The sequence below is a fragment of the Papilio polytes genome, unplaced genomic scaffold (genome assembly GCF_000836215.1).
Source record: "Papilio polytes unplaced genomic scaffold, Ppol_1.0 DF824191.1, whole genome shotgun sequence".
In the NCBI taxonomy this organism is placed as follows: domain Eukaryota; kingdom Metazoa; phylum Arthropoda; class Insecta; order Lepidoptera; family Papilionidae; genus Papilio; species Papilio polytes.
Window position 1 is genome coordinate 980292 of NW_013525013.1, and position 24673 is coordinate 1004964.

A 24673-nucleotide genomic window follows, 5' to 3' on the forward strand; every position below is an offset into this window, starting at 1 on the left:
GCTTGTCCAGTGGATTGACGCGGTCCGTGAAGTTTCCAGCGGCGAGCGGGCCGGGTGCCATCTTCTCGAAGCCGACCGCAAGGGCGATGTCACAAATGTCGCCTTCGATGAGCTGCTTGGCTAGAAATAGTGCAGTAGAGCCGGTAGAGCAGTTGTTGTTGACGTTATAGATTGGGATACCGGTCATGCCGACTTGGTAGAGCACTCGTTGGCCGCACGTAGAGTCCCCAAACACGTAGCCGCAAACCGCCTGCTGCACGGCGTCATAGGGCAGGCGGGCGTCACGCAGGGCATCTTCTACCGCCTCCTTGCCCATCTCCGGGTAGTCGCGACCGGAGCTCGGCTTCACGAACGGAGTCATGCCCACACCCACCACGAAAACTTTTCTACCCATTTTTATAATTTCTGAATTAAAAAAAAATAATAAAACAACAGTACGACCACTCGGGCGTATGTCGTCGTAGCTACAACGTTTGCGAATTGTTTTGATAAGGCAGATATACCGTACCTCCGCGAGGAATCAAGGTGAGATAAGTAAAAAATTAGAATTCTGTTAAAAATAATTGTCACTGAAAACCATTGCGAAAATTGTTTTTGTGTGAATATAATGTTCATATAAACACCCAAAACATAAAAAAAAATAGAAATTATTGAATTCCTTTGTTTGTAAAAAAATATTTAATTTATGCAGAACCATTGGTAGTCATTATCTAGCGCATTGGTTATATCAAGGTCACACCAATAGTTATTTATTGACATAATGCATATGGTATTACGTAAAATTAACAGAATAAGAAGCACTTGCTGGCAAGGTGGACATTTTAGCGAGGGAACAATAACAAAATATATTGGAGAATTATTTGTTGAACGATATAAAATACTAGAGTACGCCAGCGACTTTGTCCGTGTGATATTAAAAAAGAAACAAAAGTAAGTAGCCTATGTGTTCTTCCAGAATATCCTCTACATCTATGCCCAATTTAATATAGATCCGTTCAGCAGTTTAGGCTACAAACTCTAACATCCCTCTAAACTTTCGCATTTACAATATTAGTAAGATTGCCATTTGGTACAAAACATATTTTTCTTGCTCAAATATGTATGAAATATAAATGCTGTAAAATAATTACACAAACCCTCAAGTCACGTAAACAGGATATTGTGTAAATCTACGGAATGTCCACAGTTACGGAATGTTTACAGTTTCCTTCCCTGAGTTGAGTTAATTTTAGTTAAGTATATTGATCCTATGTTGTAATAACCACAGTTAAAAACATTTAAAAGAACAAGAATATAAAAAAAAAACATTGTACCTATATTTAAAACTTGTATAAATAATTTTGAAGTTTTAGGTTACATTGTAACCGAAAGAAAGAGTAAAATTATTTTAATTTATTTGAAATTGAAAATGTCTCATACATTTACATGAATTAGGATTTTCTGACTATGTAAAGTTCTAAAAACATGTTTGTCATATCAATGAGTGTAATTATTCTTGTGATATGTAAACCAGAACGAATTATTAAAAACTTTAAGTATGTTTACAGCAACATTTTTTTTATATTCACTTTAAAAATCATTGCTATTTTTTTCACTAGCAAAATTACAGAATATTGCTAATAGATGTCACTACAAAATAAATTATGTTACGAATAAAATATTTGTTATTTGTCAGCGCTAGACAAAAGATGGCGTTGTAACCAAATTTAAATTTTGGCGCGAATTTTTCTATCTTCCGTAGTTTTGCCTGTTTGAGGATTAGAAGAGTCGCCTTGGTTCTTGTCAAATGTTTTTCGATAGATGGCGACTACGACGGCGCCGCCCAGGCCAAGGTTGTGTTGTAGTCCAATACGCGCGTTCGGCACCTGGAATAGTGACATAGTTATTGACAATAATTAATATACAATGCTAGATTTGGAGCAAATTGCTTCTATACTGTGAAATTCCGTCCGTATTGTATCTTTTTTCATGTAATGTGAAATTTTCTACAGTGGAAACATAATATAAGAAACTAATGATAGAATGAAAGCTAAGTTCTTTAACTATCAAACAATACAATAAGTATTTACGTAATAGAGCAAAAGTCAAGGTTGTACAACCGTGCATTCTTCAGCATTATGTTTACTTGTAGATACAATTACCACATTATCAGCGATAAATGAAATAAATTCGTAGATAACTAAAATTTTTTTATCCATAAATACCTACACTATCGTGAAATTGCAAGTCAATCACACTTTAATTCAACAAATAATCTTTCTAAAAGTATAAATGAGAAAGTTTAGATGGATAATTGGATGTTGGTAAAGTTTATAGTTTTTAGCCTAAAATGGTGAACGGATCTTTATAAAATTTAGCAGAGATGTAGAGGATAGTCTGGAAAAAACATAGGCTACTTGCTTTTATTTTTTTTTTTTAATTCCACGCTGACGAAGTAACGGGCGAAAGCTGGTCAATACTTGTATGTGTTAAATTTGAAACATTTTTGTTTTTGTTGCCTCGTTTTATTGTACAAATTGTAAAAGCGTAAGACAAAGAAGTACCTGTCGTGCCCCCGCTTCCCCTCGCAGTTGCCACACGAGCTCGGCGCACTGCCCTAGCCCGGTCGCGCCGATAGGGTTGCCCTTCGCGATCAGTCCACCACTAGGGTTCACCACCACCTGCCCCCCGTACGTATTGAGCCCTGCGTCCACAAACTCTCCCCCTTTCCCTTCCTCGCACAGCCGCAGAGCTTCATACGTTATCAGTTCGTTGCTTGAGAAGCAATCATGCAATTCCACAACATCGATCTCGCTTGGAGAGACCCCAGTTTTTTTGTACACCTTGTCTGCGGCCAGTGACGTCATATCGTAGCCCGCGACTCTCAGCCGGGTCGTGTCCGTGAACACGGCGCTCGTGTCAGTTGCCATCTCGATGCCGGCGATCTCAACTGCTTTCGAAACTAAATTATATCGAATCACCGCTTGCTCCGACATAAGGACGACAGCCGCGGCCCCGTCGCAGTTCGCACAACACTGCAATTTAGTCAAAGGGCCAAATATCCTCTTAGAATCTAATATCTCTTGCAGCGTATATACGTTTTTGTTGAGCGCGTAAGGATTCGCGGAGCCGTTTTTATGATTTTTGACAGCGATTTTAGCGAACTGCGTCTCCGTGGTGCCGTATTTTTCCATATGTTCTTTCGCAGCGTTTCCAAAACATTGGGCTGCCATTGGTGCTTTTTCTAATTTCACTATTTGAAGCATTTTCTTTATGAGTATGTCGGCGGGGTATGTTCTGTCGGGGTAGGCGGTAGCAGGCAATGCGCCGGGGGTCATTTTTTCGAAGCCTAGAGCGAGTACAACTTGTGCACCGGCTTGCACCAAGCGGTGGGCGAAGTGTAGCGCGGTGCCACCGGTGGCGCCGTGGTTGTTAATATTGTGCACCGGTATGCCAGTCATGCCAACCTGGTACAGCACTCGCTGTCCGCACGTAGAGTCCCCATACACGTACCCACAGACAGCCTGCTCGATCACGTCATAGGTGATCCCAGCGTCCGCTAACGCCCTCTCTACAGCCTCCTTACCGAATTCCGGATAATCTTTAGATGAGTTTGGCTTCACAAACTCCGTCATACCAACACCAACTGCGTACACTGTAGAACTCATTATTGAATTTATATTTAGAAATGTAAATGTTACCAAAGTTTAAAGTGTTTTAAGAAATAAACATCAAAAAATAACACAACACAACACAACTATTGTTTATAAAAGATTACAATTCAATGTGTTAAGATAACAGGACTTATTCACAGTGCGAATCATTTAAATTCTATGTATCGCTATCTCTTTCGCACAGATACAAGGTGAAGGTGACGGCACAGAACATTATTTAATGTTGTGCTGGTTTTCGAACTACGATTTGCTCCGTCCGGATTTTTACACTAAAGTTAGGTATAAGATTCTTTCTTAATGTTTTAATCTGAAATAACTATTTAACATGTCGTTTTAGTCAAACAAGAACGTTGTGCCACTTTTTAATTAAATTAATCGTACTTATGAAAGTAAAATGTGACACATTTAGTGTGGAGCGCATAAAACGCATAAAACTAATTTTAATTTAAAAAAATCTTTGATTATGCACCATGAACGAATTTGGAACAATGGGCGACCACCAGTTTCATACAATTTTTCTAATTACAAAGGTTATTTTGTACTTTGACCCCAGGTGTAGTTTTTAGCGACTAAATCGTTATAAAAATAACGGAAGTTAATACTGTCGGATTTGGTTGATGAACCTTCAATAGCAAGTGGTCTGGTTGTAGACGACCTCTATATGTGAGACACTCCAAATAGATAAACCTTTATAAACCAGAATATCGCTGTCGCTTGCACTCGCTTATCCAAATTCTATTGTTTAAAAAAGTACCCATATAGACGTATTATATACTATAGACCTTCCTAACTATATAGATCTACAACTACTACTATAGTCCTACCTAACTATATAGACCTACCTACCTAACTATATACTATAGACCGAAATTCTGAGATGGGCATAAATAAAACTGCGCTCATTAGCGCCCTCTTTTTATCATGAGGTTTGACATATATTCTGATAGAACCAACCGAGGACAGCTTCACACCGGGGTATGCATCCTTGATTATTGTGGGAGGCTTCAAAGGTGCAAATCTTGTTTAGTGTGGGCGCACACTTTTGACTAAGCTATCGCACAACTGTGTGCCATTGTCGATTGTTTAGCCATTTCAACAAAAAATCGAATGCGATAGTTTAGACAAAGATATTATGTTTTGGAAGTGTAAATTTTTTTGTAAAACTCCAGAACGACTGAACTTATGTCGATGAAATTTGGACATAGGCAGTTTTTATTTAAACTCGGATAAAGTCGCGTGTTTTTAAGTGCAGGGGTATAAATGAAACATTTGTATGGAAATCATTTTGTTTATTGCTCCACAAGGTTCTTAAGCTTTTCAAGTAAAAACACACTTCGAAACCACATTTTACGAACATGTGTGTGCATAACAGAACGTTTTATATATATTTATATCTTAAACCTCTAATCTATCAGGTACAATATAATATGCAATCTGTAATGGCTGTAAACTGAATCGATGCAATCCAAAAAACAAACAAAAAAAGGAATGTTTGATTGGATTTTTTTAAAATTCGAACGCAATTTTTTTCTGATATAAACACACACAATTCATAATCAAGGCGTTTCAATGGTATTACCATAGGTAACAGACAGTCGCAAAAATTGGGCAAATATAGATAAACAATTACAAAAAAAATACCACCTTAGGGTCTTACCAAAAATTGAATTTGCAATAATATGATAATAGTAAGTTAGAAAATGTTAATTTACATTCGTTTTGTGATAAAAAAGAAAGTCTTTGTAAAATATTGCCTACTTTCAACTTTCAATGTAAAATTATCTAAATTCAAAAACTTTTTTATCTTTATAATTTAATTTTTAAAAAGTAACAAGTCTATTTACGTGGGCAAGATATCAAATAACAAAAAAATATGTATAAAAAATGATTTATTTGGCAAGAATTGATTGAATACATTTTTAGAATATTTCAAAAATACAAATAATATAATTCAAAAATTTTAATTCAGTAATTTACCGAAAGATGGCATTGTTTGATAAAAGAACATTTTTAGGTTATGTATTTTTGCGACTGCTATACAAGATATACTGTAAATGTACATATTTTAAATGAAAAACAAACATACATTGAGATCACAGGAGTACGACATTATACCCTGGCAATTACCGTACGCGATCTGAACCCGCCATCCGTTCATAGAAATGTTACCAATTAAAAAGGCCATCGAAAATTACTATTTTAAGTACTTAATTACTCTAAAGAGTAGGTATTCTCAGAGGGTTCATCTTGACTTTTAAATCATAGAGTAGATATTCTCAGAGGGTTCATCTTGACTTTTAAATCATAGAGTAGATATTCTCAGATGGTTCATCTTGACTGTTTTAAATCATAGAGTAGATACACTCAGAGGGTTCATCTAGATTATTTTAAATCAATGCTATAAAGAAAAAAAAAATCGTTTTAGTTAGCAACACATTATTGTATATTGCCGTTTTCATTCAGTTGTTGGATTTAAGGTTCATACGCGTTTTATCTACATTTTATAAGGTTTACAACAGCCTGGCAATCGCTCATTATGTACAATTAAAATTATATTTACATAAGGATCTCACTGTCTTATATGAATAAAAAGTTATGTAACATACATGGGGTAGCTGCTATCAAAGTCGACAGAGAAAAAAAATTATATCAAAGTCGACAGAGAAAAAAAATTATATCAAAGGCAAGTTTAACAAAAAAAAAAATGGTTAATTCTTAACTATAATTATATAATGCAAGGTGTTAACTTTTTGTTGTGATGTATTTACGTAATAGCTAATCTCTACTCTACATTTACGTTTGAGTAGACAAAAAACGTTAATTCGTATTTTTTTTGTATATTTTTCACAACACAATATCGTTTGGAGATTTCATCTCGATCAAAATACCATTAACACAGATAACATTTAGGGTCTGTCCCACTACTAGCTGATAGAGGCTCAGATAGCTTAAAAATGACAAATCAACAAAATTCGATATTTCCATTACATATTTTATACGTTATATTGTTATGCGACAATTTACAATTTGGTGGGACAGGCTCTTGAAATTATAACTGTCAGATTTCAAAATGGCGTCATAAAAGACAATCTAAAATTGATCTCAAGTGTTCGTGGTTTTTAGCACCATTTTTTTTTCTTCAAAAAGACAGTGAGACAACTTTTTGAAACTTTTCCATCAATACATTACAACCTACGGTAATAATTAAAGCGTAACATTAGTAAACAGCCTAATATAATAGACACAACTCCAATTTACAGGCCTTCGACAACAGGCCACTTTTAAAAAGTTAATTTTTCAATTAGGGATCGTCCAATCACGTGCTATAAAAAACATTAAAATTCAAGAGGGCTCGAAAATAAGATATCACATGCATTTATTTACTGTTTAATCTATACTATTACAAAGTCCTTGGATTCACCACGCCAGGGGGAGAACAACGGGCGGAGAAGAGCCGCCCAAAAAAAAAAAAAAATCTATACTATTATAAAGAGTTTTTTGTATTAATTAAATAACTCAAAAACTACTAGCCGATTTTAATTTTTTTCAATTTTAGAAAGGCATCTGTGAGTGACACAGGCTATTTTTTTTAATAATGTATAAATTAATATAAAAAAATCAATATTACTTTGTACTAATGATGAGTCGTTGTCAAAAAATCATGTTAATGGACGACCCCGTACAAATTAAAAGAAATAAATCAATGATTTGTTTATAAAATGGCTTAGCCATTACTTTTAGAAAAAAAAACAAATTAATTTCGTAAAACTTCAACCAAACGAACGAAAACAGTTGCCAATAAATACTATTGTTATGTACAATTAAACACTAAGTTAGCCAAGCCAAAAATATAGCACCAAAATACGTGTCTAACAGTACGGATAGAAAAGTTTCCCATATTCATACCTTAGTTAAGATAAGAACATGCAGTTTATTCCTATTTTATCGTTTAAAATAAGTTACTTTATTACACTCGCCTGTGGTGCCTATTAAAATATTAAAAAAAGTAAAATGGTAATTTAATTTTTTTCTCGAAACGTCTCTTGACTAGAGATACGACCTAACCTAAAACTGAACGAATTACTAACTATGTACAACATAGCACTCTTCTTGAAAAAAATATTACAAAAAAAAAAAACATTTTTTTTCCATCCAACTACATGTTTGAGCTTTGCCGAAACATATTTTAAAAAGTGAAATCGAATTTCACACAAATGTCTTCTATTCTTTTGCCAGGCACAAGTTTTTTTTCTGAAGACTGAAGAATACAACAGTTTTTTTTCCATACAAAATCTAAATTATGCAATAATTGAAATTCAAATAATAATTCAGAAGAATTCCACTGGATAGAAAAATTCAAATTTATAATTTGACAAAACAATATGACGGAAAAAATTTTTTTTTTCATCGCCCTAACAATTTAGGGCACAATTGAATTACCTTAAATACAACTCTTATATACATTTCAATTAATTCAAAGTGCCCTTAAACTTGGCACGTATTATATCTATTTAAAAAAATACTAACAGACAATAAAATATTGTAGGTAAAAAAGTTGCCATGTGCAACTGAATAAAAAAAGTGTCTATTACACTTACAAATCATAAAAAAAAATTGCTCTGAGGCAAAGACAAAAAATGCACTAGTACTGGCAAAGGCTACGGTATTATGCCACGTGTTTAGTAGATGTACAAAATGCTCAAAAATGTATGAAATACAAAAAATCCCGTTAAAAATTGTGATGACAATAATGTGAATATGTCCAAATCGAGACATTTTGTTCTTATATTATTTTTTTATATATTAAAATATTTACAAATAGACAAACCGATACCTAGTAAATTCAGGCAGTGTTTAGATACGTAGCTTATTTTTTTTAATATTATTGCTCCAAAAACCTGACTGAAAACCAACTTGTATCCTTAAATGAGAGATTTTTTTCACTTATTTTAGCCGAATAATTTATTTATATACAATGAGGTAGAAATTTGGGATCGAACCCTTTTTTTGTCAACCGATATTAAGTATCGATAAGTACTTAAGTCACCAGTTAGGCAAAATAAATGAAAAAATCAAATACAATTTCTTAGCATACGTGTACTAAGAACATAGGTTTTGACAGACAGGTCAATATTTAAGATATAAATAAGCTTTTGTAGGTATCCCTGTCTAAAAATTGACATGCTCTTGAAAGGTTTACAGAAACAAAAAAGAATTTAACGTGATTTTTTAATTTTTTGCTGTTTTATATATTGTGGTATTGAAAAATTAGTTAGAGAAGTGTTAATAAGAAACTAAACTAGGTAAAAACTGGGTTTTTTTCAACTCAGTTTTTCTATATGGAAATTATGCAAGTAATGTCATGTTATCTTAAAATTATTTGGTTTCTGCTGAGGTTTATACAGAGTTATTTGTAAAGCATAAATAACATATAAAATTGCAAAACGTCTGTTTCTTCAGTACTTATGTTATTCATATAAAACATCTGATATGTTTATCAGTATTATATATTTTATGTACGTATGAGTTAAATAAATATAAATGGTAATTGCGTTGCTTGTGTGTCTCGTACGTCAGTACTACGATGACTGGTATAAAAAGATGGTATATTAAAAAGAACCTGCATAAACATCGGTTGTGTAAAAAAACTTAAGAATAACCCTGTATAAATTATGCTTACGGTTTTAGGCTTTATCAACTATTTCACTATATTATTAACCTTGAGTATTTTATTAATTATTGGTTAAAAAAGCACAGAGTGAGGTTACACGGAGAGGCAACGGCCGTGCCTACAGAATGGCACACATCGAAGACACTACGAGGAAAATAACTGTCTATTACGTAGAAAATAACATGTGATCTCACAAAACTGTACTTGATATGAACATATGTACAACTATTTTCGTCTCTCCCCCAACTGCTGCAATCATCATGTACTCTACATTACATACGCTGCGGCCGCGGCTGCCTCGCCGCGCCGCGCCGCACAATATACGATACAAATCGTTTTACAACAGAAAGCATCAATAAATATGTCATACAGTGACAAAAAAATTAGGCGTTTCAAACACATAACGCTTCCGAACGAAATTAAATTTCTTAATCATTTTACAAATCATTCAGCACCTCAAAGTTTTGTACTGCGTCGTCGCTATCGACTTCACTGAGCGTCCGTCGCACGGCGCGTCACGGCCGCGAGGCGCGTGATGACTCGCGCGGGTCAACACGCCGGCGACCCCCGCGGCTCCCGCTCCTCCCGCCTCTCGCGCGGCTCTGACTCCCCCCGCTCCGGCTTCTCCTCCTTGTCCTCTCCGGCACGCTCCCGTCGCTCCAGGTCGCGTTCTCGCTGTTCCAGGCGAGCCTCGCGCCGCGCCACCGCCGCCTCGCGCTCCTCCAGCATGCGCGCGCGCTCCGCAAGCCGCGCCTCGGCCTCCAGCAGCCGCGCCGTCACCTCGCACTCGCCGTGCGGCGGCGGCGATGTCGACGACGTCACATCGTCGACAGGCGGCGTCAGCGGTTTAAGCGCGACGTTGGGCTGGAAGTCGCGCTCGAAGCGACCGCAGTCGGCGAGCCGCACGACGCGTTCGGGATGCTGAAGCGTGGGCTCCGCTTTGCCCCAGGGTCGGAACGCGGGTGCGGCCCGGTAGGGTAGGTGGGCGTACGGGTCCAGGTACAGCGCGTACCCGTAGTCCTCGCCGCGTGCCTTCTTGGGTGGCGAGTCAGGCGGCTCCGGTTTGCATACCACCGTCTCCACCGCCTGGAATTGAGACAAGTTACAATTAAAATGTGTTTCTTACTACTGCATTAATAGTCTCGTTACATGTTACATGTGCCCAGAATGATACATTTAAACATTTCACTATCTTATACAAATAGTCATTAAATTCTTCCAGATCATACGTAAATTATCGCTGTAAGAACAAATTGAAAAATTGTTTTATTAAGATCGCGCGGACATACAAGAAATGGTAAGCAAATGTTGTTGCTAGCCGGCTGCGTCTATTTATAATGCAGCATAGAACGCAGCGGCTATAGCTTTCTGCAGAATCATGTCTGAGTTACGTAATGCAGGGCGGAGCTGGCACGGGGGTTCTAGTGGGGGTGGTAGTGTGGGGTGTTGGGGGGTCAGACGACGCGCGTCACAGCCCGCGAGCTGGATGTAGGTCGCCGCCGGGCCGCAGACGACCCCCAGACGCCGCCACTCCGCGCCGACGCGACTCAAGCACGCCGTGCCCAATACCGCTTCACTAATACCAAGATGTGTAAGCACTATGATGAATTGGTATAAATACGTATAACTTTCTTTGTAAAACACACGATTTACAGGTTGTTTTCCATATTGATAGGTATCCTATATACATATCCTATCTGCGCTCTATTGAGTTATTTTAGTTGGACAACAAAGTTAAGTCACAACTTAATTGATGGTTAAAAATAAAACGTTGAAACATCGACTCTTTCATATGTTTTTTTCCGTATTTAAAAAAATGTATCCTTAAAAATACCAGTGCATATACTTTCTTTACAACCGTTAGTCTATTCAAGATAAGACGTCCCCGAGGAAGCGTCAAAGTAGGAGGAAAATCAGTATGGTCGTTTCGTTGAGGTAAACCTTCTGAATGCGTTAGGGGCTGGGAGTGCGGGGGCGAGGGGTTCCGAGGTGGTTGCGTTGGCGGCGCCCACCAACCCACCCGCTCCGGCGCCGGACGCCCTTCAGCTTGTTTAGGCGGCACAGGGTTGCCAGAACGACCTTTGAAATTTGACCTAATTATAACAAAATACCGCATAGAACTGGCTTCATCACTTTATCATATTCTGATACGTATATTAAATGATATGCGTAAGCTTAAAATACATAAATTTTCAAATCTTTCAATATTTTAGACGATTATATAATCGCATACATTACAAATATACTTATGACAATATTAATTTTTCATCAACTTTACATATTTAAGGAATATCATAATTATGTCCTTTTCAAGTTGATTTGGTAGCACAGCACTATCGAGCGAGAGGCGCGGCGGGCGGAGCGGGCGGAGCGGGCGGGGTTGCACGTCAATGGCGGGCCGGGGGTTGCGGGGCGCGGGGGGTGCCGACACTGCGACCTACTTGCGACTAATTCAGAGGCTTTCTGTGCAAAAGGCCTCACGTTTTCATACCACATAATGAATCTGGATATTAATGTCAGGTTTATTAACCTTTAAGAGTTTGCTGACTTTACACGACACGTGTCAAGTCAAAAAACTATAAATACTTATTTATTTATATCTATTCTAATATTAAGAAATTGCTGGACCAAGGCCCACAAAGGGCTGTAGAGCTATAGAAGAAAAAGATACTAATATTATAAAGAGAAAAGTATTTATGTACTGTAATAACTCAAAAACTATGGGACCGACTTTAAAAATTATTGCATTTTTAAAAAGCCATGTTTTCACTGAGTAACATAGGCTATATTTTACTATTTACAACAGCTAGTCAGTTTATAAGTGCAGATATTATGCCGAGCTTGAAAGAGTCCGTGTGTTTGCCTTATGGTTTAACACAAACGTCGTTTATTCCTTAGCTTTTGTACCATATTTCCAAATTCCATTTAATGAATATAAATAACTAGCTATTCCTTGCGACTTCGACCGCATGAAATTATGAAAATTTTATTTATTGTTTACATTTGTCAAATTATCAATTGCAAATGTCAAAATGACACGACACGATGTAGATGGTCAGTACCATGGCAATCATAGTTCCTTGATGTTGGCAGCTTGTAGCTTATGGTCTCTTTTCCACATTTTTTTCTAACTTATTTACCTTCTAAGTTTAATAGCGTGAAAATATATAGCCTAAAGCATGACGTAAGTGTAGGACTCTTAATTAAAAAAAGAATTACTCATAAATATGCTGGGATTGCTGACATCCTACGCCACAAAGTAGTGTGTTTACGCTTTATAATATTAGCAAAGATAAGACGAGGGTTAAATTTAACCGGGTAAGACGCGGAATAGACGAAACATCTTGTGCGTCCATTACGCCACCGACGTTACTATAAACATTAGTTCAGGGTTCACGACAGATTATATCCATTCATGTATTACGACACGAATAACACACGAGATTAAAAATATTAATTGCTTTATCAATGTATGGTATTGCTTACGTACAGTTTAAACGAACGGAATGTTCTAGAATTTTTTAGTAATAATGAATATTAGTTATGAGTGTGGAAGGGTACACCGGTAGAGGTAGACCTAGAAAGAGATGGATGGATTATGTGAAAAGTGACATGATGAAAAAGAGAGTGATGACTGAGATGACGATGATAGGGTTATTTGGAGGACAAAAACCTATTGTTCCGACACTACGGAAGTAGAATAAGGACGATGATATTTTGGAAATAAAGAATTAAAAAGAAGAAATACCTGACTTACAAATGTCCGTTCAAAACAACATGAAAGATTCAAATGTTATGAATACTAGTATTCACCCGTGATTCGGTCCATGTGGAATTAAAAAAATACAAAAGATTCGTTCTAGACTATCATCTACATCTGTGCAGAATTCAGATCCGTTTACTCTTCTAGGCTACAAACTTTCGCATTTATAACATTAGTAAGATTGTGATTTTTAATTTTTTAAGACTATAGAAATCTTTCATATATATTCCAAACTCATGCGTAAAAGATTTATCTTATTTCTTGATACGTTTAAGGCTATGACCTCCATTGATTATAAATGCAAATATTATTATATCGTAGAAGAAATTATATAATGTCTTGGGTCGTTTTATCAGTATTTGCCATTTGTGTTGATTAAACTCCAGTTAGTGGCCTTTATTAGTATTTTCTATACCAATACAGTAGAACCTCGATAACTCAAACGTCGGTAACTTAAAAACCTCTATAACTTCAAAAAATAATATATCTCTTTCCCATCAGAGCCCAAAACCTCTACAACAAAGACTCTTGATAACTTAAAACTTCTATAACTTAAAATATTTTGTGTTTCCCTTAGACTTCAACTTATAGAGCTTCTTCTATATATGGGAAACTTGGCATAAAATCATCTTTTTGAAAATTCAACCTAAAATATATTAGTTTCTAAATCTTTTGTATATCTCTATTTTAAGGATTTATTAAGAGGTAGTTTTGTTGCAGCATTATTACGCAATTATTTTTGATGTTTTATCTCTGTTCCCACGGTTGACCAGTCGATATGGCTACCCTTGTTAACAATAGTTGAAGGTTATATAAGTTCTTTATATGTTTTAAGATATAAATGTATTTAATTTCAAACTCTAAACATTTAAATAAACCCGCAATTTACAAAAACAATTACCTATGAATCAATAAAGATTTATAAATAGAATGACGCATATAAAATTATTTACTTTATTATAATATAACAAAGGTACTGCACTTATAACATACTAGCTTTTGAACACGACTTCACCCTCATAAAATTAAATAATAAATACAGCCTATGTTACTCACTGATAAAGTAACCTTTTAATGGTGAAAGAATTTTTGAAATCGGAGTAGTTTTTTAGTTATATAAATACATACAAAAATACAAATCTTTCCTCTTTGTAGTAGTATAGCCTAGCTGTTGCTCGCGATTACGATCGCGTGAAACTAAATAATAAATATAGCCTATGTTATTGACTGGTAACACTTTTTAATGACAAAAAAAAATTTGAAATCGTAGTAGTTTTTAATCAATATATACAAAAATACAACATCCTATTTATAATAGTATAGATTAATGAACTGGCAACCCTACGTCAGCTGTCAATTGCGCGCGTGTTTTGACAGCGAGTACGAAACTCGGATTCCTAAAACGTTTGAGTCGAATCATCCATTATTTAATGAATAGTTGTGTGTTGATTTACCGCGTTCATTAGCAGCTTACATTGCTAGACGTGTTTACACTGAATTGTTGAATGAGCACTATCTCGTTTATCGCGTCTATGCTCCATTACTACTTTTATAGCGTAAGAAACATCCGTTACGACATATTGGGCTATTATTTGTTATTATTACGACAATTTGAGAATGACAGACTTCAAACGTTAACAGTGGTAGACGCTAGAAACACTTGTCGCACGAATGTCAGCTCACACACGAGAAGATAAGCGTGAAGTGGAAAAAATTCCACGTTTCGTCTAAGTGTACGTGCCGGCGGCATAATTTTCTTTAGCACTCTTTCCTTATAAAGGTAGAATGGAAAGGGAAAGAGTATTTGATGAAAAAGGGGGCGCGTAGTTACTGGATATGTCCTTCTTCTGTGCGTTTCCTACTCTTCATTAAAGGTACATAATGCATCTGCAATTGTGGTTACCTATAGGAAGCTGTCGCTTCGCCATTTCTGGTGGACTCAGGTGGCGGCTTGTCACTTTGTGATATAAAAAATACAGACGAATTGAGTACCTCCTTCTTTTGGGAAATCAGTCAATAAATACATAAATATGAAACGTAGTAAACGTAAACGTAAACAACTAGTGCGAGGCGCGACGCGAACGCGACACATAGTTAACCCTGGCCCTGAAGAAGGACCCCCGCAGGGTCTGAAACTGGTCGGTGCCGTCACCGGAAAAATAAAAGTATACGTGAATAAGCCGTAAATAATTAATTATAATATGAAACGTGAATATTCATTCTATCAACATATGAAAAAAGGTAGTGGATATATTCCAATGTTAAAAATTAAACTTTAATATAATTTATTTAAATTATTCCAATAGCACAACTCCAAATTTTAAACCAACTGGAGAAACCTTAAGCGCACACTACAACAAAATTCAAAACACAATACAATTGGAAGTCAAAAGTCAACGTACAAATCTATACTCAACGATCACATTAGAATAACAAAAGTGGCTTGATTTTTAACATCATTTTCCTAATCTTTACATTGGCAACACTTGTAGATCTTAGATAGGCCACGTTACAAATACGTCGCAACAATAACGAAGGTGAAATTTGGCTAACAGATAAGCCGTGTAGATACGAGACCTAACTATCTAGCCTAAAAATGGCGTTGTAACAATAAGCATAGTGGGACACATGATTTTCCTACCAAACATTATTGAGGTTGCGCGAAAATTGTTGTTTCTTAACATGTTAATCGACATCTGTTACTGACTAGTTGTTGCCCGCGACTCCGTTTGCGTGGAATTAATAAAAACAAAAGTGAATAGCCTATATGTTCTTCCAGACTATCCTTTATGTCTATGCCCTATTTAATATAGATCCGTTCTGCAGTTTAGGCTACAAACTCTAACATCCATCCATCTAAACATTCGCATTTATAATATTAGTATGTTTAGCTTTTGCGACATCGTCTGTATAGCCTATATATTTATACTTACAATGTTCTACATCTGTGCCAAATTTCATCAAGATTAGTTGAGCCGTTCTGGAGATACCTTCTAACTAACATCTAAACTTATCTATACTATTATAATAAAGCATAAACACACACTTCTTTGTTGCCTAAGATGTCAGCAATTACAGCAAATTTTTGAATAATTCTTTTTTTTAATAAAAAGCTCTCACTTACGTCACGCTTTAGGCTATATTTCAGGCCATTAAACTTAGGGGGTAAATATTTTGGATAAAAACCCTAATGTGGGAGAGACAATAAGTTGCTGCCAACATCAAGGAAGCATGGTTGACATGGTTTGTCATAATAGCATGTCATTTTGACATTTGCAATTGATAATTAGACACATGTAAACAACAAAATAAAATTTTCACAATTTTAAGCGGATGAAGTCGCACGGGAACAGCTAGTGTATGTATAAATTTAGTAAGACATTTATAGGGTTGATAAAAGTGTTCCGAGATTTCAGCTTATAGTTTAATTGCTCCATAGATAGGTTAAAACTATCCAGTTTAAGTACAAAGTATCTGCATTTCTTAAATTTACTTTTGTCTTTTGACTTCGTGTTTTTATAAACTGAAATTTTTCACTGCATTGAATTGTAGACATATAAAACTAACAGAACGGACCATAATAAACTTAGTCAAAGTTTTTTGTTTAGCTTCTCATGGCTAAGAAATGCTAATTATGGCTGAATAGTATTTACAGTTGACATTAGATGGAATGAAATAAATATTATCCATTTTGAATTCCTATGTCGTTGCGTGATATGTTTTGAAAAAACCTTTTTATAGCATTTACAATATAAATTATAAACCATGGTACTTTTTTCACAATCTATTGGAAATCAATTAACTTTATTACTTATCAAAACCTTTCTAATAAAAAAAAAACACTAATTATATGTCATAGATTAAACGCCACAGAGTAAAACTTTGACAAAGATATGAAACATCTTTCTTCTGTTAATTTGAGCTGACCTTAAAAGGTAAAATATACAGATATGTTGCCAGTATTAAACATAACGATTTGTAAACATCACCATTAGACATAACACCGCAGTCTTGAATCATATCCGCTTTAATCAATAACAGATTTCACAATTTGGCGGACACCCAACATAGAACAATGGAGTTAGGAACGTCACCTACAAACAGCAACAAACTCCGCCGACGCATCACACCCCCAAAGGAGTAGGGGGTTGCCACCTAAGCTCCCTAAACGATCAAGGTCATACGTGTGAAACGAACACCAATATTCTGCAATATCAACCTTAATCGTTAGGAATAGAGTTGAAAATACTCTATCAATAGTATTTAAATAAATTCACTGTAATAAATAGGACCTTAATACTTTACGATACGGTTGAAATTGGTTTGTATATCAACCGAGCGTGCGCGTTATAGTATTTTCGATAGTATCTGTTGGGTAATCAATGAATTTTAGCTCAGTGCTATGAATTATGTATACGTTTATACGAGGAATTGTTTGGAAACAAGCTTCAGCTGCTGTTAGCGACACAGTGGCGCCCTCAACTGCGGATTTGGGAATCTAACGAAGATTCTAAAGATATACTATTGGGAACTTCGTGTTTGGAACGTGTTAATGGTGTGCACTTCAGAAATTACTCATATTTATTTTGTCTTCTTATTGAATTAGTAACTATGCACCATAGTATGGAGAAAAGTTCTACTTTCATCATCTCCTACCTTATCCTACTCCTGTAGTGTCGGCGCACCGGGTTTTCGTCCTCCACATAACTCTATCATACGTCATCTCAGTCATCACTCCCTTCTTGATCATGTCACCTTTCAATCCATCTCTTTTCATGTCTATCTATAACGATGTACCACACTAATAACTAACTTCCTTGTTACATGCGATTCATCCCTCCTAACACACCATGCTAACCTTTTACTCCTTAATTTCTCTACCATTGGGGCTACTCTCAAATTTCGCTAATATACTTTAGTATATACTACCTCTGTTCTACCTTACACCAGAAAAAACCAGGCCGCTAAAAAACCAGCAGAACTAAATGGTACATTTTTTTGTATTGTTCAGAACATACAACGTGTAATTACAAGCAATAAGTTGCTCAGACGCGTGTGGGCAGTCGCAGACGGCAGACAAGAATAGGCGGAACTATCGCACTGAAACAAGCGGGGGTGGACACGGAAGGTTAGCGATTGTACTTCGATTGCCATATAAATGTATAGACAGGACACACCTACATTACGTAACATTCTTGTAGGTTTCGAGTAACATCTAAGACATTTGAATTGACATTTCTCATAATAAGGATCCTAGTTGACTTGTTTATAGAGCTTTGCAATTAGATTTAACAGACTAGATATGATGTTAAAAGATTTTTTTATAGTATAAGATGGCAAACGAGCAAGCGGCCATCTGAATCCACCGAAATGGAAAGCGACCGCTGCCAATAAACATCCGCAATTGCAGGTACGTTGCCTACCCTTAATAGACGAAGGAGAAGAGGCACATAAAGAGGATATTTCCCCTTCCTATGCGTCTACTCCATCGTCAAATACGCTTTTCCTTTCGTCTTAAGAAAAGGATGGAAAGGGAAAGGGACTAAAAGCTACTCCGGCACCACACACATAAGACGAAACGCGGAATTGCTTCCACTTTACGCATGTTTTCTGTGTGCTTGTAGTATTACACCGGGCGAGCTGGCCCATTTGTGCGAAGGTGTTAAAGCGGGCTCTACCACTGTTCAAATGGATCCATTATGACTATGAGTAAAGACTTTGTTATTAAAAGTATGATTGGCTTTATAATAAAAGAATATTGCATTCTTTAATAGAAATACAACAGTGTTTACAATTTTTTTATTGTTACATTTGTAAGATGGATTACTTTGATTAGCTTCCTGAAATGTTGCCATACCAATGAAATAAATAAAATGGTTTTGTTGTCTTCAATGGTACTTTATTAAAATCAATACTAACTTTCGCCCGCGACTCCGTGAGCGTGGAAATAAAAAAAAAGGAAGTAGCCTATGCGTTCTTCCAGACTACGTTCTACATCTATGCCAAATTTCATCCAGATCAGTTCAGTTTAAGCTACAAACTCTAACAAACATCCATCCATGTAAACTTTCGCATTTATAATATTAGTAAGATATAAATTTAAGCTAAGAGATCATTTAGAGCTTTGACATGTAATGAGTGGACAATTCGTTCCTCGAATCTCGCAGGATGTCGCCACTCCCGGCGCAAGCATTAGGGCTTCCGAGAAGACCTGGCTAATGCGGGACCAGCTAATAGCTTACTGGAAACACTCCCTATTTAAGGTGCGAATTCACCGCGCGAGCTCTATTGAGAATCCAAATTTATGTTAAAGTTTTAACCATAACTTTAAATTAGGCTTGCGACTACGTCCACGTGAATTCAAAAAAAAAATAATAAAAATACAACCATTACTCAGCGACAACGTATCTTTCAAATGGTGCAATATTTTTTTTAATCGGTCTAGTAGTTCTTTAGTTATTTCAATACATACAAAAATCCATTTTTTTTCTCTTTATATTAGTATAGATAGAAAAAGTCCGTCTAAACGGTATTTAAGGCATGTTGCAAAATTAAAACATGGTCAAAAATATTGTAATTATCAATTGAAACACATGTCTCAAATTGTCTACATAAACCTTTTACTTAGATCTTAATTAAACATTAGTAGAAAACTACACTATCTATATTTCACTCAATGATTATAATTTGAACAATATCTTAGTGAAAATTCCCCTTAACAAGATGCTCATGTTCGCGACATTGCAGGCAAATTGCATGGGCGGCTGTTACACCGTAATGCACCGGTCAGTGTGTAATTTGAAGTCATTCTGACATTGTCTGCATGTCACAGTGTAACTAATTGTATCTGCCCACAATATACGGGCTGAAGCTTTAAATTGTTACTTAACTTAATCTTACTAATATTATAAATGCGAAAGTTGGTATGGATGGCTGTTGGTTAGAGGTAAACTAAACTGCTGTACGGATCTCGATGAAATTTGGATGCTTTGACGCTTTGGACTGATCTAAATAGTATATTTAAGGGTAAACACAATCTGGAAGAACACATAGGGTACTTACGAAAGTTTTTTTTATTTCCGCGCGGATGGAATCGCGTTTGATAACTAGTACTTAATACAGTAACTAGTAATGTAATTTTAAGTTTAAAAACTACGTTTAGAATTAAACCAGATAAATTTTCGTTGCTTATACGTACATTCAGTTTAAAAAAAAAATTCACCATTCTGTCTGTGCCGGTTATCAGCGGAACGGCTGGACCAATTTAGACAGGGCATTTACGGGAAGATCAAATTTTTGCAATACCGAAACATGTTAAAGCGTAGCTTAACATATAACCGTTTCGGATTTCTTTATTTTCTAACTTCACATATCGCATGTACATTGTACAATACATGTCTAGTCCAGCCTATTAATAGTCCAAGCTCTAGGACGTAAACATGTTTGTGCGCCGTACCGTAAATCTCTCTATTAGAACCAATTAGATCGATACTGCGCTTGGCCGGTGACATTTGAACAGTGTGAGAATGTGACATTTAGATTTACTAACCTCCAAAGCAATCGTTACACATAGAGTCGATATTAGAGTTACGGTATAGAAGTATACGTTTTTAATTCTTACCTATGCCCGTGAGTTCTACATAAATTACAATAAAGACTCACCTAGATTTAGCCGTTCTGAACTTACATGGACAAATTGTGTTTATAATATTAGTAAGAAGAAAATTAAAATCAGCAAGTACCATTCACTATGGATCTAGGAAAGCGTGCGTAAAGATTAGTTAATAGTCGAGCATTTCATCGACTAGCCGATCAAGCATTTAAAATAAGCCAGTTCCAAGCTCGACTATTCCAATATAAGCCTCTATACCATAGCCAGAGAGAGCAGGGCCTTAGACCTGGTCTGTTATCAGGTGGCGTGCCCCCCACGAATATTTGTTTTTCCCGCCCTACTGTACAAGGTATTTGAAATATGGCACTAAAATCATTGAACTGTAGAATGTAAGCCACCGGCGCGGTGTTAATGTGCGAAAAATATGCCATTGTTGTTTCGAGTTTCGCGGTACGTGACACCGGCTGGCAACACTGCCCACATTACTTTTTACGGCTTTGTTTACATCCGTAAGCCAATGGACGCATATACTGTTCTAATTCATACAACACTCAATTTTTATTGTTTTTCTTAGACTATGTAAGAGATATGATAATACTAGCATTAGCTCCTGACTTTGTCGACTGTATGTAAGTATAATTAATTCAAAGATTGAGATATTAGTACGAAAGAAAAAATATTACTGAACATATTTTTTACCTTAATTTTACTGAATTTGATAAACGATTTACTATTTTACAATAATCTCACGGCTATCATTAAAAGCAATTTATTCGTGCGAAAAAATAAATTGTATACTTTAAAAAGATTTTTTTAAGTATCAATATTAAAAATAATAACGCATTCCGTCCTGAAATCATAAATTAATTTAACGATTGAATTTAATGGCGCCTTTATTTATTCAAAACATCGATTCGTTTTCCGAATTGTTTGTACTCGTTTGAATTTCGAATCCAATCAAAATTATTTCCTCCAATGTCACATTTGTTATGTGCCAGTGACTAATCTTTTTCCATGAAGACTTCATTCATCTGTCAGATCGATTGTCACATTAATTAAAAAAATTAAAGTAATATTTTATGCGGAAAATAATTTGATTCTCTTTCATATTATGAATAATCTTTGAATATTTGGTCCGCGGCCAATGGTCACCAAATTCACAATGGACACTGCCAAGAACTATTTCTCGGAAACATTTTTTGTTTTATTTATGTTTAAATTACACATATTTGTGCTTTTATTATCTTATATAAAATTAATTACATAATGAAATATTGTTATAATTAGTATTAGTATTTTTCTGTGACATATTGATAGTCATACAATGTAAGAAAGACAATGTTTCAATTAACCGACCTTGTCATGTTACATGCAAATCATTAAAAGGTCGATTGATAAATGACTACTGATCAAATGGACTATTTATAAATAGTATTTCTAATTAAAAACAATATTTCTGTCCTATCTTATTCATCTTTGCGTTCTCGTCACTATGTGGTCTCATCTTTTCGTCCTTCACATAAATTTCAGCCGTTACTTTTTAATTATAATAATATTAAAACGATTAAAGTTGCTGGCAACTTATAATTTCGAGCACTGGCTGAATGTGCATCGCGCATGATGGATGTCAAGACGACGATAGAATGACTGATGGCAGTTTACTTCAAATGATGGAATTATGCGCTTTGTTATTACAAAATCAATTGGTTAATCTTTGCAAATGTTTGTAATTCGATTAATGTGTATTGCGAAGTTATCAATTAAGATGGTGGTCAACTAAGGATAGTGTTTCTAATGTTCTCCGACATACGCACGCCCACATTTGAGTGTAGTTACCGTGTAAATGATCTGCCTTCGGAACGAAAACTAGTGTAATCATAGATGAGTATTTGGCATCTGGAGGATTTGTTGGTTATCGCGGCCAACTCATGAGTCGACTTTTCCACATTCTTTGTCAATGATAGTTCGCATTCGGAGAAAAACCGCCATGTTATGGCGCCCGCATTAAAAAACGTCGTAAATTGAAATTCCGTAGCACACGTGTGTTTAAGAAAAATTTCGAATCTTTTTAAGAAATTCGGATTACTTTTAAAGAGTGTTTCCCGTTGGGCTGATCGTATCCATGTAATCGATCGATGATATGATAGATAGTTGTGCTGATAGGCCCAACGGGATAGACCCGTTTAAAATATATAAGTACATACAAAAGCTTTACAATTTAAGGCAATACAAATAGCTAAGTAATTTATTGTTAAAAACAACGCTTTTTAATAAAACAGGATAATATTTTATAATTTTTTTCAAACATGATCTCACATTTGTGTTCGTATAGTATTCGTGGTTTTACCAAATTGTTAATTTAAATTATTTAATTTCCCCAGTTCTGTTCTGTTCCCGGTGTACACACAGCTTTACATTCTTTACGCGGCCACTTTTAATAAACGGCACACGAGAAATGTGCACTCGTAAAAACTGGCAACACTGCCGCAAATAAAATGTACCAAATCAGCATAACTCTACTCTAATCTCGCGCCAACTAAAATAAATTGCGCTTTTAAAATTCCTTTTATTTTTCCTATCACATGAATAACTATAAATATTGAAAAACACTACTATGTCTTATTTAAAAAAACTAGTAAAAAAAGGCTTTAGTCACTGGCCTAAAGGAAAGCTGTGGTAAGGATTTAAAAAAAGTAGGGTTTTGAATACCACATTATTAAACGTACAAGCAAAACAGAACTAACACCAACAAATATAAAAAAAAATAAAAACGTAGAAAGCTTTTATCGTCATATACAAAATTCCTTTCGACTTTGACATACTTTAGCATCACACTATTCCTAACAAAAAAACAAAATAAAATATTACGACAGTTATAGGTGCATACAAAGAAATAATTACAAATTTTCATATATTCAAAGGAGTTCGCGTATTGGCAGCGTTGCCAACATTCCCACGGCTTGACATGGGACATTCAATTCCATCTTCCACGGCCGCTGAATCACAGAGGACTGTAATGCCAAATATCTGGAATTCTTATATCAAGGGAAGAAAATAATTCAAAAGATTCTTATACAAAACTTGATTAGGCGTTAGACTACAAAAACTGCTAAATGTTATCCACTAATATTCTTAAAAAAAGAGACAACAATAGCAAAGTTTAGATTCCCTAGTCGTAGTATTTCTCAGGTAATCCAAAGAAGCATGCAAGCAGTAGATGGCCCAAAATTATTCGCTCGGACACTCACAACGCTAGAGGAACCTCAAATACTTTGTCTTATAAAATGTACACTGTATTCCTTCATGTTGAAAAATCGCCAAACAGTCTAATGAAGAAAGCTCTCCCATAATTTTGAGTTTTCTTTTACCAATCGAAGATAGGTAGCTGTTGCTTATAAAAAACGGAGAATGTGCATATTTTTTTTCTCGCCACACTAGAGCTCAGAACAATGGATTTTTTATAAACATGTGGAATGAACTATACTATTCTTAGAATTCTACCCTACAATAACAAAACATCATTAAAATGTCGAATCGATACAACATAGACGTTTTTTGGATCACAAAAAGTTGTTGATATCAAAAAGATACACATGTATCTTTAAAGTTATAGTAGAACTAAGAATAAACCACCAAAGATAAGTTTAAAATCACTATCTTTAGATAATAAGTAACTATTTATAAGTAAAATGCAATAAATGCCACAAGCAATAAACATTATATCACAATAATAAAATTGTATAGGAAATACATACAATATCTACCACAATACGACTCGTTAGTTGGTGATTAAGGATCCTTGGAGCGCGCATACTTTTCACTAATCTATCGCAAAACTGTTTAGTCGTTTAGGTTACACTATTCGATCTTTAGTTGTGCAACTAAACAGTTGAATGGGTTGCGAAACAATTGACAATCACACAGCAGTTGTAGAGTTTAGTCAAAAGTATGCTCCCGCCGTTAGTGTAAACACT

The 24673-nt window shown here is 35.5% G+C and overlaps 1 protein-coding gene across 1 annotated transcript; it reads right to left on the reverse strand.

Moving 5' to 3' along the window:
- Window positions 1–1624: 1624 nt before the first annotated feature.
- On the reverse strand, window positions 1625–3762 carry LOC106110763 (non-specific lipid-transfer protein-like). The gene is made up of 2 exons (XM_013292662.1): window positions 2544–3762; window positions 1625–1865 (listed from the first exon to the last, which is right to left on the reverse strand). The coding sequence occupies exons 1-2, from the start codon at window positions 3645–3647 to the stop codon at window positions 1707–1709; spliced, it is 1263 nt and encodes a 420-aa protein (XP_013148116.1). The 5' UTR covers window positions 3648–3762; the 3' UTR covers window positions 1625–1706.
- Between the last annotated feature and the right edge of the window lie 20911 nt (window positions 3763–24673).